The 18,327-nt window shown below is 42.1% G+C and overlaps 1 protein-coding gene across 10 annotated transcripts in view; it reads left to right on the top strand.

Annotated features, from left to right (window-relative positions):
- TSPAN4 (tetraspanin 4) overlaps nucleotides 1–18,327 on the top strand; it is a 511,237-nt gene that overhangs the window by 288,893 nt on the left and 204,017 nt on the right. For 7 of the 10 annotated variants that reach the window (XM_083478924.1, XM_083478928.1, XM_083478925.1 and 4 more), the window contains one exon: nucleotides 10,737–10,816. The exons of 2 other annotated variants lie outside the window; for them this stretch is intronic. In XM_083478924.1, the coding sequence (XP_083335050.1) occupies nucleotides 10,754–10,816 (63 nt within the window). In that variant the 5' untranslated portion in view covers nucleotides 10,737–10,753. Of the gene's footprint in view, nucleotides 1–9,671; nucleotides 10,817–18,327 lie in introns of those variants that run through there. One more of the 10 variants, XM_083478920.1, reaches the window with a different exon arrangement.

Below are 18,327 nucleotides of genomic sequence, written 5' to 3'. Positions count from 1 at the left end.
TGCCTGTTCAACTCTCTTGCCAAAAATCTAGTAGAGTGTGATCTGAATGAAACATCCACAAGATCCATACAGCATACCCAAACCTACTGGGAAGGTCAGCTTGACTTCACAACTTAAGGAAAAGGGATGTGTGAACCAATCTTAATTTACCAAACCCAGGAAGGAAGTTTAGCCAATTTTGAATCTGAACCTAGATTTCTCATACCCTCCATTCTAGCTCCTTACCATTTGTACCAATTGACTATTTCCCTTTTGTGGATGCGGAACATGAAGACTCAGAAGTGTAGCTCATAATTCTTTTGGCCAAGAATTAAAGTGGATTTTTCCTCTCTTGGAAAAACAACAAGGTGTTTGCCTCTCCCCACTTGCCCCAGTATTTGAGCTGTTGCCATCCAGAGTGCAGTCATTTGAATACTGTTGTTGTTGATAAAGGTGTGTTATATGAAATTAATGTCATCACAGAGTACTTTTTATTTATTTTGCAATAAAAAGTAGTATTTGGGGCCTCTTAAATATTTGACCACTACTCCTGCAGAGTCCTTTTAGTGCCTGCTTGCCTGCTAGCACCATCTCCCTCTCTCCCAGAAATTGGACACAGTGTTCCCAAGAACATATTTCTTTCACTGCAGTTTGTTTGCTGGATGAGAACTTTAATGAGACAGATAAATAAAATAAAATGGTGGTGGCATGGCTTATGTTAGCTCTCCTGGCCCCAAAGAAAGAGCAAAAACAAAAGGCAAGAAGTGTTTTACTCATCCCAAGAGACACAATGTCTGACTCTGATATGGTAGGTAAGTATGAAGTTATGGCACATATTTGACATAGAATCTCTTCTTACATCATAACACGCAAGGGCATGCTTACTGTAGGAAATGTGTTAGACATGATTGTGTTTATTATTTACTATATTTATAGACTGCCCCTTAGTTAGTGGTGCATGCTCTAGTTATCTCCTGCTTGGACTACTGCAATGCACTCTGCGTGGGGCTACCTTTGAAGGTGACCTGGAAACTACAACTAATCAAGAATGTGGCAGCTAGACTGGTGACTGGGAGCAGCCACCGAGACTATATAACACCGGTCCTGAAAGACCCACATTGGCTCCCAGTACGTTTCCGAGCACAATTCAAAGTGTTGGTGCTGAACTTTAAAGCCCTAAATGGCCTTGGCCCAGCATACCTGAAGGAGCATCTCCACCCCCATCGTTCTGCCCGGACACTGAGATACAGCACCAAGGGCCTTCTGGCAGTTCCCTCCCCGCAAGAAGTGAGGTTACAGGGAACCAATCAGAGGGCCTTCTCAGTAGTGGCACCCACCCTATGGAACACTCTCCTATCAGATGTCAAGGAAATAAACAACTATTGGAAAACATCTGAAGGCAGCCCTGTTTAGGGAAGTTTTTAATGTTTGATGTTTTATCGTGTTTTTAATATTCTATTGGGAGCCACCCAGAGTGGCTGGGGAAACCCAGCCAGATGGGCGGGGTATAAATAAATAAATAAATAAAATAGTTGTTTTGTTGTTGTTAAAAGGGCTTCCAAGGAAGCTTATAGTATAATCATACTGAGAACAATTTACAGTTAAAACAATTTAGGTCTGAAAAACAAATCCAAAAACCAGTACATGTAAGAAACTCTATGTTCATCATGTTAATGGATTCAGCTTCACATGGTGCATGAGCTATCACAGATCAAATCCGCAGGTAGAGTTTTTATATCCTCTCACATGCCACACCTGTCAGTGAAGTGTATTCACACATTCAGCTCCTGTCAGAATGTGAAGAGAATAAGAAATCAATAGAGGGAAATGGACTTTGAATCCTTCACTATTACTAGAGCAAAACACTTCTACCCCACCTTGTAATATGTATAGACTATAGAAACTGCCCTGTATTTGAAACTGCAGAGATATACTTTCCTGAACTAAAGCTGGATCCTTGGATGTAAATGTCAGAAAAGGAATGTTGATGTTGATTTCAACAAGGTTAGGAAATATTTGGTGGTCATTTTCCAGATGTAAAAGTGTTTTGGATGCAAGTTTTGTATTTCTGTTTTTGAAAGCATTCTTATGGCTACCCTGTGTCACACACGGGACTGACCCAGCTGCCATTTTAGTATAGCACCTGCAGTGAGATGGAGAGTTGTGTGTCTCCCTGGGGCTGCTGTCAGTTCTACATGGTTGGCAGACCAACAAACAGAACTCAGAATATGGCAGGTATTTGAGCTCTTCTTCCTCTTTCAACTTCTGAAAATCGTCATATCTCTCACATGTATATTTAACTTTCTTCACATCATAGTTCCATGGCAAAAGTATACAAACTTCCTCATGCACAGGGCATTGTATGACTATTTCTAACCTGCCTTTTGGCCACAAAATAGGTCCCCACCCCAAAAGGGTTGAAATTGTTGTCTCAAAATAAAAATGGCTCCAATCCACCGAACACTGTTCTCCTGTAACTTCCATTCATTTTTTTGTTTTACAGTTTGTACTGATACTGTCAAAAGAAGAAATATGCTCTGTTCCAGAATGTTGATAATTTAAGATTTTTTCCTAAAGTGGCCAGTGCTGGGGGACAGAAAAATGTGAAAGTAGTAGCTATATAAGGCCAGACACACGGAATATATATTGCACATATGTTTTGCTCTAGTGGTCGTTCATGAGTTACTTTTTTCTGTTTGACGATTAATCGAAATATGCATAGTCAACATATTCTGTGGTTGTCATACCTGTGTAGCTGTGTCATGGTGTGTGTGTTCCCCCTCTTCCTTCATGTATGACATCTCTAACCAACTACACAATTCTTCCTACCAGGAGAATGAATAAACTCATTTTTTCTGCCCATACATTAATCCAGGTTAAGAAAGGAAACATTCCATAAAAGGAACCAGTGACAGAAGTTGACCTAATTTACATCTTGCCATTTAAAATTCCAGTTTAGAGGCCTAAACCATTTCTGAGATTACCAAACTGATGGCATTCAACGGGGTTCAAATGTCGGTTTATTTTATTCACCTTCATCAGGAACACTTCCATTGCTTTGTTTGTGTGTGTAAGAGAGATGGACTTAAGTCACTTCATTTTGCTTCTTTTTTTACTGCCCCTGGCAGCTCATTGTGTTGGCTTGATTCCAAAGAATTATTCCCTACCAACACATAAAAGGGGCAAGGTTTGTAATTATGAAGAAGCTATCTCTTTTCCACAAGGAAAGCTGAAACTAAAGTTAATAGAGGCCAAAACACACATACGTGCTTTCTAATAAGTTGTTTTTTAAATGCACCAGTGTTTTGCTGTGTGTGTACTACAGTACAATATGTAGCAAGAGTAGATTCCATGTCTATATGTGACCAATTTATATATAGCGTATTACATTCCTCGGACCAAATTCTTTACATGCAGCGAACCTTGCCATTTTCTTCTGAAACCAAGAATGTCATGCATGCATGCATGCATGGAAAACCATGAGTCTGCATACAGAAGCTTGTGTGCAGCATCCCAGGAAAGCAAACACCCCTCTGTGAATATTCATCAGAAGGGGAACTTCTTTTCTTCTATTTGAGTGGCTTCAGAGTTGTCAGGGAGAAAAAGAACCCCTGCTGTGTTCTGAAGGTATTTTTGGATGAGAGAAGCCACATCCAGGAAGAAAGAGGGAAGTACTGATTGGACGCTAGGCAGCTGGCTTCTTGGGTTTGTTTCCTCTGATTCCAGTGCATTCCTCTTTCATGTTAACGTTTAGTATTATTTTTACGTATTGTTTTTCTTTCAGATAGTCTTCACTAAACCACCAGATTGTTTCATGTTTCCATTTTAATGTTAACTGCTCCAGTGAAACTTTATTTATAAGCTGATTATAGTTTGGAATGCCCATCATTTTTCAATGTGCTTTACCATCAAATTCATGCTCTTTGAGCTTATTGCCACATTGGCCGCCTACTTTTAAATGGAATAAACATTTTTAATGAGGCACGGATAAAATCTGCTGCTGCCAAAGTTAATTTTTAAAAGTTATTCCTCAGACCAGGATTTTCATCAAGGAAGCTAATAACTTGTTCAGCTGAACAAAGTTCAGTTCAGTATGATTTCCATTATATGACATCATGAGAATTAATCAAACTGGTGTGGTTGTCATTGCTTTGTTAACTTTTCCTTATGGAAAAGTAGGCATAAGCTCCAATACTCCTTTGTAAAAATGCATAGGATTGCTTCATACACACACACACACACACACACACACACACACCCCCCCGGAGAAACCAGGCAACAAATGTGCAGAAGGATATGACAGCAGTTCAAAGAGGCCCAATCACAGATAGGCAAAATGCATATGCCAGAGGCATTTGGAGACTGACACCATTCATAGGTATTTATATGCTAATTCTAGAAACCTTTGAGCCAAGATGGATGAGCTGGAGGACTGGGTTTTAAAGGAAAGCATAGCAATAGCAAGTATAATGGAAATCTGGGGAATGGAGAAAAGCAGTATGGCATGATTATTTCTGGATGCAAACAGTATAAGACAGGCATGTTGAAGGTGGTGTCACCCTGTACATCAAAGAAAACATAGAGCCCAACAATCTGGAAACTGCAGGGCAGCAAAACTCTTCCAATTGCTAAGGGTGATGATACAAGCCCCCAGTATTAATTTAGTACTGGGAAAGTGCTGTCATTGCCCCTCCACCCCATTGACCAAAATGCCCAGTGTGATCTTGAGAAGGAGAATGACATCAAGGAGATGTCAAAAGAAGGAAATATTGTAGTAATTGATGGGTTCAGGCAATCCCATGCAGACTGGGTAGATATGTGTCAAAGATATGCCAAAGAGGTACAATTTATTGATAATCTAGATGCCTTGATTCAAGTAGGTAGCAGTGTTCGTCTGTCGTAGTCAAAATAAATTAAAACAATTCTTTAAAAAGATAGTTAAAAAGACTCTTCTTAAAAACCTAAAAACTCCCTTAAAAGAATCAAGTCTTCAAAAAAGTTATATGATCTAAGAAAGTCTTTAAAAGAATCCTTCCAAAAGAATTTAAAAATTATAATGTAGCACCTTAGAGACCAACTGAGTAGTTTTAGGTATCAGCTTTCGTGTGCATGCACACTTCTTCAGATACACTGAAACAGAAGTCACCAGACCCTTATATATAATGAGAGTAATTGATTGTAAAGAGAGTAAAAGATGCCTTAGAACAGTTGGTTGGTCATGGAACCAACCAAAGAGGTGGCAACTCAGAACTTGATATTAAATGGTGCCCAGAATCCGCTGCAATATAGTATGTAAGTGTGGTTTAACCACTGGAAACAGTGACCACAGTGCTATCAAATTCAATATTTATGTAAGTGGACAGTTGCTAAAACCTTTGACTTCAAAAGAGGAAACATCTCAAAAATGAGAGGATTGGTAAAATGAAAGAGAAAGACAATATGGTCAAATCTCTCCAGAATGCTTAGAGGTTATTAAAAACCACAATAATGGAAGCTAAGATAGATTGTATACCATAGGTAAGGATAGGTACTACGAAGGCCAAGAGGATGCCAGCCTCATAGGCATGTGATTGGCCACTGTGATTACAGGATGCGGGACTACATGGGCCTTTGTTCTGATCCAGCAGAGATCTTCTATTCCCATGCATGCATTGGAAGTCTCTACAGCCAGGTTATCTTCCTTTATGCACAAGCATCCTATTTTGCTTCATAGTAAGGGTCTTTTTGGGTTGTTAAAAAGAAAACATAGTTTGCCAATTGCTCATCTTTTTTTCTTTTATTTTAAGGATGCAGGGCATGGGAGATTCTTTTTCTTAGTGTAACCTGTGAAAATGCCCTGTGTTGGTGCGAAACAGAAGTTGTAGCTACTTATAGAAACTTCAGCAGTGTATAACAGCTTTGTTTCATTTTTCTTGCTTCGTTTATGTGAGACAGAGGTCACTTTGAATCAACCTGCTTTAAAGGCAGACTGGAGCGGACAATAAACATTGTGGAGATGGTAGCATAGGACTATTACTTCTACAAGCTAATATTGTATTGTTTGAATTCCATTCTTTACTCCCACCTTGAAATCTCTGCTTTTAAGACTCCTTGAAAATGGTTGCTGTCTCGGGGACTATAGTACCTATTGAGAGTTAACACTGATTTTTGTGCTTGATTGAATGCTTTGTACTAGACAGTGAGAGCATTTGTACCGTACGTGTACCTTTGAATTGCTGCTGCTTTGAACCTTAGCTGATCTCCCAGGTTAGAAGATGCACCGGCATGCATGATGGCTAGCATATAAATTACATTGCCGCTGTAACTGCATGCAGGAGGAGTATAGAAACATCTAACAATGAGACTCTTCTGAGCAGAAATTGGCTTGCACAATAAGCCAAATGTGATATGCACTTCCTTTTTTTATTGATATTAGTATGAGTGCAGGGCTTCAGCTTCTTTATAGGGATAATTTGCAAGGGCTGCTTATTCCTCATTAGAAATAATAATAATCTTTGTGTTTCTGAGGGAGATGGTGCATAGTGTGTAATGTGCGTTGTCAGAGTAGACATATGACTGAAATATATCAGGAACTCTTACTGTGTGTCTACTGCTGTCAGTGACTACATGTGTTAACAGGCAGAACTACACATGTTTCAGGCTTGCATCAAGATTCACAGTGCACCATGGGGAAAACTTAACAATTGATGTATAGAGAATTAACAGTGAAATGAAGAGCCAGTATCACAGTAATCCAATAAACTGTTTGTGACAGAATAAGGAAAAAACAACAACTGCTAATTACAAGGATCACACTAAGATTAGTCTGGGAACTGTTTGGTTAAATCTACAGATGACAAACGGAATCAGGATGGATAGAATAAGGAGTCACCTGCTGGTGGTACTAAGGCAACTGGCAAAAAAGGGGGAAAGACACCAAATAAAGACAGGGGAGGCTGATAAGGGGCAGGCAGGTATACAGGGAGCCTTGTTGGATTTGAAGGAGGAATTTAGGAAGTAAAACACAAGTGCTTGTTGTAGGTTTGTAGCGAATGTTTGTTTCTAGCCCCAGCTCATGATTAGTGAGGGGAGAGCTTAACTGCAAGATTGGGTTTGGACAACATGCTGAGCTCTAGGAGCCCACAGGGCTTCCACTGATAGGACTCATTAGTTTAATCCCACCCAGTATCTATCTTTGTGTTTGATAAGACCATTTGGGTTGGAGAAAGAGAGAACAGCTGATTGCCTGTCTTTTTAATAAATTCCTTGTAGTTCAAACAAGTACATGCCTTGCAAGGATGACCTTGCAGAGATGGTTGGCAACATCATGATATATGATATGATATTATGATATGATATGATATGATATGATATGATATGATATGATATGATATGATATGATAACCACCTTCAAATATCTGAAAGGCTGTCACGTGGAAGATGGAGCAAGCCTGTTTTCTGCTGCTCCAGAGGGTAGGACCCAAATTAATGGATTCAAAATACAAGAAAAGAGAATCCAACTAAACATTGGGAAGAACTCTCTGATGGTAAGAGCTGCTCAACGGGGAACAGTACCTCGGAAGGTGTTGTGCTCTCCTTCACTGGAGGTTTTTAGACAGAGGTTGGATGGCCATCTGTTAGGGATCCTTTAGCTGAGATTCCTGCATTGCAGGGGGTTGGACTAGATGACCCTTGGGGTGCCTTCCAACTCTACAATTCAATGATTCTATCTTCTATTCTTTTTCTATTTTACTGTTTAATTAAGCCAAATTCTCTGATTGCCTCCCCAAGAAAGATGATTCGGGAAAGAGATCTGCTTTCAGATTGTGTATGTTCTTTCTGCATCAAGGTGTTTAAATTGCTAACCAGTCGCTTCCTCCTGCTGCCCAATGATATATTTTATGTGATGTGTGTATTGTATCAGTGATTCCTAATCCCGAGGGACATTAGTACACCATAGGACTATGAGCTGTGCATATTCAGTGCCAGTCAACACCACACAGACTGAACTGCAAAGACACAGTTTCTCAACTGAAGCTTGTATAAACTTGCCAAAAAATAGCACCCATGGTGGACATGCATGCAGCGTTAGTGAAATGCCCTGAACAAAAGGGGGGAGAAGGAAGAATTCAGCACTACACTTTTGTTCACTATAAAGGCAAAGCTTAGAAAGCTGTTTATAGTATTGCTGACTCCAGTGGTTCAAAAATAAAAAGAAATCTGTCTGTCTTTCTGTCTGTCTGTCTGTCTGTCTCTTTCTGTGTGTGTGTGTTTACTTTCCATGGTTTTGCTTTGCCCTGTATGGCTTTCCCACACTTTTCTCTGCAGGTCTGGGCTATTCTTGATGTTCATGCTTTATTTTAGTGTCGCTAGCACATTAGAGCTTTACGGAAGCACCAGCAATGGTCCTGTTTGTGATGAAATCAAGAGAACTGGCAAAATGTGGCATCATGGCAGCAGAACATGATCTGGTTTTCTTTCCCAGAGTCATTTGCCTGGACCATGGCCATAAGATAATCTTTCCTCCCATGTAAGCCTGAAATCCCTACTGCTTGCTGAATTAAGTAACAGATGGAAGAGACCCCACCCCCTGGACCTGGCCAGTTTGGTGGTGTAGATGGAGGCTCCCTAACCTGTAAATGGAGAGACTACCCACTGCAGTCAGTACTAGAAGTACCCCTTCTTAGTTATATAAGGGGGGGAGCATATCCACCCCCGACCCTCACTTGCCCAAAGTAGTATCACCCATGCTTGTCCCATCCACACAGCCAACCCATGGTCTTTGTTGGATCAGGCGGATAGTGGAGGTGGCATGCAGTCTCTATGTTTTGTTTCATTGATCCATTTATAACATATATGACCTGTTTTTTCTCCGTGGAGTTGAAGGCAACATGCATGCCACACCCCCGTGTCATATTCACAGCACCCCTGTGAGGTATGCTAGGCTGAGAGATGGTGACTGGCCCGGGGTCACGGGGTGAGCTTCCCAGAGTGAGGAGAGGAAGCAATTTTTCAGAGCAATTTTTGGCCCTTTTTTTTTTTGCACTGAATTGGGAGTTCTGGGAATCTGCTGTGATGGGGCTATTTGAGAGAGAAACTTAGCTGTCAGGACAATCAAGTGAGTGATGTGTTGGATCAGAACAATGAAGAGGAGAAACACAGACCTCTCCACAGTAAGGGATCATTTCAGCAGCTGCCCAGGCATGTCGTTGAAGCTTAGGGGTGCAGGGATGGGGGGTGAAGAGGGAAGCAGAATCTCCAGGGAAGCTTAGGAGTCTTTCCTCCATAAACAAGCGCCTCGTACAAGACTTAATACGCTCCCTGCTTTTGAGGGCAATTACACTTAGAACACCTGTAAATTCTGTGGCTCCTTCCTAAGGGACCATAAATCTAAGGAGCCAATGGCAGCCGGGATGATTAAAATCCCACCCCGTACACCGGACAGAGTGAGAATGCAATTATCTTTGGGAACGTCTCTGGTTAAATCCGGAGACACATGCAGTAGTTTCTTCACCTGTGCACCGATTGGTTAAAAGCAGCTCATGCTGGATTTGCTGTGAAGAAACAGAGGGGAAGTGTTTTTTTTTGTTTTTTTGAAGAAGGTGATGGAGGGGGGAGGGAGGGAGAGTAGCGTAGCGTGAGAGTAAATTTGATTGGCTAGGGAGGGGGGCATGAGCCGGAGAGAGTGCTGAGCAGGCATTCATGAGATACAGTAAAGAAAAGCGTCTCTCCTCCTGCCTCTCGCTTCAGATGCAGGAATGGACCAGGAGAGCTGGGACTGTGTTAGTAGCGCAGGGAGAGCATGACTGGATTGGAATCTCTAAGGAGTGACAGCGCTGTGAATGAAGCACGGGTCGCTCTTTCTTCCTGCCGTGGGCTTCCTCTGTGCGAAGGGAGACGGGGAGATCATTTAAAGGGAACTGAGCATCTCTGGGCAAAGCAATGTGTCCAAGAGGAGCCGGGCACGGGAGCTGCTTGCCTTTTGGATAATCCCTCTTGTTCTTAGCCTCCGTTCCGTGCAGCATCCCTGGTTTTTGGTTTTTGAGAGGCAATGTGGAGTCAAGACTTTAAATGGCATTTGGGATAAAACAAAAACGAGATCACTTTTGTCTCTCTCTCTTTTAAAAAAACCAAAGCAAAACAATTTGTTTGGGTATAGTATCTCTCTCTTTTGCTTTTCTTTTTTTGATAGCAGGGGGGAGGGGGCGATTGTGACACCAAAGAGAATGTTTGCTGTGCAGGAGAGACTTCTCAACAAGTAAGCGTGTTCTTTTTCTAACTCTTGGCTGAGCAGGCTTCTCTTAGCCAACTGGCTCCATTGACAGCACAATCTTTTTGTTTTTTTGTTTTTGTTTTTTGACTTCCTTGTCAGGATGGTAGGCAAAAGAACAGCTGGCAGAAAACAATAGGGGGTGGGGAAACCAAATAAAGGAAACCACCTGCAACCTGCCCCCCCCCACTCCCAGTAAAACAAGCCTACAAATATCATTGTCAGTAAAAATTGCGGAACACTTTTGACGTCACCATGCGCAGATCTAGCACGGATGAATCAACCTATCACAGGAGCCCTTCTTTGGACAGCAAGGATTACAGTTTTCCAAATGGCGCCTTCCGTCGCTATAGCAGCATGTATGGCGGCCAGTTTGGGGCCGCGAGCAACTCTTTTTTTGGATTCCATACCAACCCAGGCCCTAAGGCCACCAAGGCTAAGTACACATCCCCCAAGGGGAACAAGTATGTGGTCTTTTACTTGGATCTCTCCTTTATTTTTCTTCTAGAACTGAAGAGGTGCAGCATGGCTCACAACTGCCTGCAGTGCATTAAGTACCTCATGTTTGTGTTCAACCTCCTCTTCTGGGTGAGTATGTGTGCAGGTGCGATTCCCCCGCCCCTGTTGCCACTAAATTCTATAGATTTGCTTTCCTCCAAACTTCAGGGCAGTGTGTAATGGCAAAAGTGAAGAACTGGGTGCTGTTGTGCACTTGATGCAGAATGAAGTGGTAGGCTGAGGTGGCAGCAGAAAACGGGACTGTTGCACTTCAGTCTGCAGGAGGAGGAGTTCCACAGACCTGAAATGTTCTGTCCTGTAGAAAAGAATAAAACAAAGCGACTTCCTTTCTCCACTAACAGACCAGGGAGAAAGGTTCCACATATTTCTGTCTCTGATGTTTGAGTTTCTTGCATATTAGAGCCTTTTTTGTGAGAAGCATTCAAAAATATGGAACTCTCCTCCCCCACTTTCACCATGAAGTGGTACCACCCAGAGTTCTGCCACTTCATTCTCTATCTAATGTGCAGAAAAGCTCTCTCTCCCTCTTTCTAACTCTTAAGTTGCTTGATGAGTTGTTACAGAGCTAAGAAAATATAGATGTTTCCCATGTTCCCCTTTTCCTGTGTTCTTTATCGATTTGGTCCAAATGCATGCATGCTTAGATACTGCTTTGGAGTCTGAGAATTCATTGTTTGCCCTTGTTCCACTTAAAGGTGTCTGCATGCTCAAACCTAAGTTCAGCTTGGTTTGCAGAGGGATTCTTTGTTGTAAAGGTGGTTCCTGTTATGATATTGTTGTTCTGTGACACAGAATTGTCTGGATCAATATGCACATCATAGGAGTGCACGTGATGAGGTGTCCACCTATGCCTGGCAGTGTCATTAATAACAGTGATACTGCAGCTGGAATAAAGTAGGTTAGCAGGCAAGCACTCAGCTTTCTGCACTGAGCAGAGACTTTGCATCACAGAAATAGATTTGCTGGGAGAGCGCTGCACACCCTGATAGCAACTTCCTAGCCCTGCTTTAAGCTGCCACGTTAACTTTTATTCCCAGGAGAGTATCTGAAGATGCAAATCTGATAGGAATCTTGCTTTCTGAGAGAAGATTGTGTTGGTGCAAAATCATGAACGACCCGGATAAACTTTTCCTTTGGAGGAACATCAGAAGTTTTGCAAAAGCCGCTGGAATTGTCTTGCACTGTATTAACACAGCCTGACTGAAAGCAGCGTGATTCGGTTTGTTAACCGGCTTATGTGGCATGTTTGCTTGGGTGCCAATGGGCCAGTGTGTGGAGAGTGAAGTTTATTTTTATTTTTTTGCAGGTTGCAATGGCATATGACATTCCTACTGTGTGGCATCCTCATTTATGCTAGGGAAGTGCTAAGCAATGATTAAAAAAATAATCATGTAAATTAGCCCTCGTCTCAATTAATCAGAATGTGTTTAAAGAAATCGGGGGGGGGGGGATGTAGGGGTCAGCAACTGGCAGTGCCTGACCCCAACCTGCAGCAAATTCTAAGTGGCACCACAGTTGCCCAGTCACGTTCCCTGTATTCTCACTCCTCTTGCCATCATAGACAGAGGGAATGAGGTTTGAGAAGAGGATGGGTAGATAGCTCTGGCCTTCATGGGGGTGGGGAGGAGAGGAGAGGTGAGGGGATGGATAGCTACTTAAAATTTAAGGCTGGGCTGGCTTCACCCACCACCCTACCTTTCTTAAAACACTCCCCTCTATTTCCCTTCTTTTCCCCTGTTGCAGACCAAATATACGTATATTCAGCATTGGCTCAGTTCCAGAAGAGAGTTCTGAAACACAAGGAGGGGAACTCCATTTAAGCTCGGATAAGCTGAAAGAAAATATCAAATCCGACTAGTCTGTTTTCTAGTTCCTGATTCTCTCACACTGCTGGGATCCTAAATATCCCCTGGTGTTTATCCCAGCTTACCCCAAAGCTTCCTGACAAGTCAGGGACTGTGATTCTCTTGTCCCTTTAAGCCATCCGCTTCTCTAAGGCTTTGTCCATTTCTGGTGGAGTTTCTTGCTCAGCCAGCCAGCTAAAATGTTATATGCAGAAGATAAACAAGAGGGCTGGCATGAATAGCCACCCTTAAGATGATGCACGGCAGAGCCTTAAAGGACATTCCCTGCAGGTTCTCTCCATCCATCCTGCACTGTAGTACATGCACATATTTTTTAAAAAGGAATTACTGCTTGCAACGTGTGTGCACTTCCAATGGGATGACTGCAGAACATTTCCTTGGGATATTTCACAATGTAATTGCTATTATGATCTTTCTGAACAAGCTTACTACAACCCCCACCGTCTTTCTTGCATTCTTCCTATTCTCAAGGTCTTGGTCAGTAGAGTGCAGGAATTATGAGCTGTCTGTGTCCCAAGACTAGATGTGGAGAGCATACAATAAATTATTTATGATGCTAGTTTCCAATTGAGGAGCGGAAATTTTCATTATTCCATTTTTGTTTATCTGTAAACCTCTGGGGTTTCTTTTCCTTAGCATCAAAAAGTTGGAACTATCAATGTTTTAAGAATCTAGAAATATCCTGTGTTCTTAAATGCACCCCAGGTCAGTCATATATTAACACATTATTCCTGTTTCACCAAATACAACTCAAAATGCCACCACAAAATCACTTGTACCCAATTAAGCAAGTCTTCTTTGCTCAAACAGAAGTAACACCTTCAGTCTATCAGGGCTGATTCCCTGCCCCCCACCTCACCCCACCACAATTCATGTTAAGTGGAAAGATACAGTGGAGAGCAAGAATGTAATACTTATACTTTCAGTTACCCCCCATCATTTAAGGAAGAGGGCGCACCTCCCACTTTCCAGACAAGTGATTATTCCTCACTAGCCAGCTCACAGGTTCTGCTCAAGTGAGTAGCCATTGTTGTAAAATATGCATATTTAGAAGGTATGCATATCAAAGAAACAAAACTGTTTTTTTAATAAAATGTATATAATTGTCCTGTATTGTATTGCTATGTAATTAATTGAATTTAGAACAGCAATCACCATTAATGCTCTTACTGTGTCCTGCAGTGCTGTGTGCATTGTAGCCACCATGGTGCCCCCAAATATGGTGGAATACAACTCCCATTGTCCCTGAATATTTGCCATGCTGGCTGGGGCTGATGGGAGCTGTAGTCCAGGACACCTGGCAAGGGACTGTTGGCTACCTCTGCTGTATGAAGTTCTGCTCCCGGTTAGAGTCAAGAACACTGAGATATGTAGATCAATGTTGGGACTTGTTCATGTTGACTGTAGCCAAGGGTGGACCTTTGTACCTTGCGGAGCATCTCTTGATCTGAAAGAACTTCTTCTACTGTGAGATACCATCTATGGGTCTAACAGTGGCCCTCCTCCAGAAATAGACACCTCAGTTCAGAGATGTGGAACCAATTGCTGTCCAGATGTTGCTGAACATCTGATGATGCTCCCATTATCCCTGAAGATGGCCATGCTGCTTCAAGCTGATGGGAAGTACCCAACAACATCTGGATAGCCACAGGTTCCTATCCAGTTCTAATTGTTCATTTGGTGTGAAGCTACAGGATACAGGGAAATGTGACGACAGGCATGGAGAGGTGTGTGTCTGTCCTAAAACTGCTGAAATTGTGTGAGAGACGGGCCAGGTACAGATGAACACCATTTTACCTCACGAGTAGTGTGTGTGTGTGTGTGTGTGTGTGTGTGTGTGTGTGAATGAATGTGCCACCCTCCCTGAGCTACAGCTCTCCTCAGGCTCTCTGTCTGTGAGGGGAGATGAGCCACTTTCCCATCACTTGAGGGCTGAGCAGGCAGGGGAAGAACCCCACATGGTTTTTGAAAGTAGTGGACATGGAGTGAATGGAGTCCAGCACCCAAAGGCTGCTGTTTGCAGCTTGTTCTTTTTCTCGTCCAAGCCGGCAAGCTGCTGCTGGCATTTGCTGCTACTTTCATTAGCTGCCACCTCCATAGGAGTGCTCCTATCAGAACACCAAGTCCAAAAACAAGAGAAAATATGCAGCTGTGGTTATTCTCATTGGAGATAGACACCATTGCTGCCAAGAAAGAACTGATGGTGGGCAGGGGCATGGAAAAGGTAGCAGCAAAAAAATTTATAGGGGAAAACCAGGAGGGTACCTTACATTTGTGGGGAACATCATGTGGATGATGCAAATTAAATGGGAATGCAAACAACTGCAACTACATGTTAAACTCTGGCATGGATAAGCCCTTATAATATGTGCATATCATATACACACCATAGGGCAATGAGACCATCAGAATTTGGCAGGATGAATTGTTTTGTGGTTGAAGTACACTGCATTTCAGGATTTGTAGTGTTCATATTGTGGAGCTAATTAATTGCTGTGCATCTATTTTGTGTATATGTGCACATTTTAGAGATGCATGAGATTCATAGGCTCTCTTGAATTTGGAGCAAGGGAGCTACAGATCTTTCTGTTTGTGGACACACAGTATCAGTGCTAGGATGTAGATAGTTGAAGAGCTAGATAGAGTGACAGCAGGTTGCTCCAGCAACAGGTGGTGAGACCGTTGACACAGTCTTGCTGACTATCATGCTCACACTTGCTAAAGGTGACAAAAAAGTAATCTTCTTCTTCTTCTTTGGCGATCACTTGTAGCTGAGTAAGATTGTCTTCCATAAACACGGTTTTAACAATGAGTCCATAAGTGACTGTGGAGGCCAATTCTGGATCCACTTGTCCTTCCACAGTGGGGACATCAGTTTCCGGGTGGGAGCTGATCACGGTGTGGATTTTCCAAGCGTGCCTTCCTCCTAGCATGTTTCTCCCTTGCGTCCTGAGTAAAAAAGTAATAGACATGCAAGTGCAAGATCAGTGATATAGTGTTTTCCTGGTTTTAGGGGCAGGCAAATATTTTGCATCAGAGCCATGTCTAACTTGAACACTGCTGTTCCTTACAATTCTGAGTTTAAAAGCCACACAGTTTAAGATCCTACCAGTCTCCTCAGGGCAGAATCAAAGAAAAGTGCTATTGATCTTGTATAGCACCACCTGCTGTGCATTTAAGGGCTGTAGTGGATAATAGGCTTTCAACCCATATGCCTTCAACTTAAGTCACCATAGTTCCATTCCATATAATTTCACCCTGGCCCCCTCTGCCTGCTGTCTCCTCCCTTCCTAAAACATGCTTATTGTGGAAAAGGGTTTGTCATTACAATAACATGTTACCCACTAATGCATTAACCCCACAAACATTTACATTTTAAGCAATATAAAATGTTTAACTTACGGAACCCGAGGCTGCAATGCTGCTGTTTCTCTAGTTCCGAGAAAGAAAAAAAACATATCAGTTTTAGTCACTTAATTTAACTAACATGAATGACAAGTTGTTGACATTGAAGCACAGTATCAATAAATAATTTGCTGCAGAATCTGGAGGAAGTTAATACAGTATATGTTTCCTAAATACAATCAAACAATTTCAGCAGATACCAGCTAAAAAGTATTTAGGCATCCCTATGCTTCCTTCCACATCTATGCTTATGAGGAATATAAAGTGGTATGCGTGAGAATCCTGTTGTAGTGAGGTCAAAGTCTGCTATCAACACCCAGCGCTGCTCGATCTCCACTTCAGGGGATCCCACAGCAAGGGGAGGTGGGGTGCGATATGTGTTTGAATGCAGAGTGCTAAGACATTTGGTGCGCCTCTTTTGTTAATTACAGGGGTCCCTGGGGAAGCATATTTTACATGGGTAGGTATGGGAGTGAGCATCTTGTCCAATTGTACTGGGCAGTGGCCTTTACATTATTAAATGTGGAATTATGGCCTAAGTACATCCCCACCCATCACAATGACACAAGATACTTGCTTCCCTGCTCTAGCTCTTAGAGGATACTGATTTGTGTCACTCTGGATTATTATTTCTGTTGGCAACTGAAGTAATTGAAGGGGAAATATAATATTTCCTTCCTAAGTAATTTGCACAAACTACGTGGGACTTGGTCCAGGTGAAAACACTCCATCAGTTCTGCCCCATGTCCCACTAGTGAGACTTTGAGAAGAGCTCACATGTAGATCACAGTGCCTTAATCAATGCCACTTGTCTAGTCTACCTTATTTCCATCTTAGAGAGCAAGCAGAATGAATAGGAATTTGTGGGGGATTTTGTCCTTTGCATCTCTTAAGATGGGAAGCCAGTCTGCTGCCCTTATTAGGATTTGTGTTGAAATGTCACAGCCGAGCTCCTTAATCTCTGGAAGAGGAAAAGCCTCCAAAAGTAGAGGCACTCCAATGTGTGCTTAACTGTAGGGGCAGTTTAATCCTAAAACCGATAACTGGTTGGCTGCTGAATGGATAAAGAATTCAGTCCTCGATGTGCTCCCTGACCTCCCCCTGAACGTAACCACTGGGTGGTGATAGTGAGACATTACTTGGCTCCTGAGAGACCTCATGGGGGAAGGGAACAGTTCAAAATTAAATTAGAGAGGTTTCAGCACAGCACCTGCTGCTATGTGCATTTTCATATAGTTCACTGTGCATGAGCAAAGATTTGTTTGTGCTGCTTTTCAGCCTGTGACAGAGAGCAGCTAAGTTAGATAGAAATTCTACTCAGTAGAATCTACTGGCACAATTGCAAACAGTGCTGCAAACTATTATCCATGTTGTAAGGCTAGACGTTAAATAAAAAGGAAACCTCTACTGAATGGTAAGGCTTCCAGCATCTCCATCATGACCTTCATCCTAAGATCTCATCAGGGATGTATTTCCGTGGAAATTATAGTAAATATTTCAAAATTCACATATATAGATATAGAATCATAGAACTGTATATGGATTGACATATGCACATTTTGTGTCAATCTGTGTCCTTTCTTGGTAGTGATCAGTCTATCAGTTTGTAAAATGTATGGAATGGTGGGGTGGTATTCCTCTGTCCTGTATATAATTTATTCCGCAGCAGTAGATGGCACTGTGAACTGAGCCAATGGTACAAAGGCATTTCCAAGCCTGCGTCTGAAAAGCAGACAGTCTTTTTTTCTTTCTTCAGTGGTTGACAACTCAGGCTAAATAAGGCCACAGTTCTAAAATGAGCCAACAACAGTTTTATCTTAGGAGCATGTAGGAAGGAAGGATCACTTGGAAGAAGAAGAAAAAAGATATCATAATGTTATTTTAAATTGCACATAAGAGATAATGCTGAAAATGGCTTCAGGCTGATCCATAGCACGAAACCTATTTGCATAGTTGGCTAAATCAAATATCCTAATTTAGGAGCGAGATGTGAAAAATACTGGCATTTCCTGAAAAGGCACTTACCGTTTCTGAAAACTCTCCTACTACACTCTCTGCTGAGATAAAAATTATCTTCCATTTTTAAAGTGTTCCGTCTGCCAGAAAAATGGTAATATACTTTATATTTAGATGAACAGGTGAAAGACGTGCAGTCAGGTAATCTGATGCGACACCTGCCCTCCAGCAGAGGGACCCTGTTTGCTACCCTCGGGTGTTTTTCTTACAGGTTTACAGTACTTAGTTCGGAAACACCTGGTTGGCCCTTGCCCAGGTGGATAGATGGTGTGCTGTGGAAACAGTGATTTAGAA

The sequence above is a fragment of the Podarcis liolepis genome (genome assembly GCF_965112155.1).
Source record: "Podarcis liolepis genome assembly, chromosome: 1".
NCBI classification, from domain to species: Eukaryota; Metazoa; Chordata; class Lepidosauria; order Squamata; family Lacertidae; genus Podarcis; species Podarcis liolepis.
This window is presented reverse-complemented; position numbering and strand designations above follow the sequence as displayed.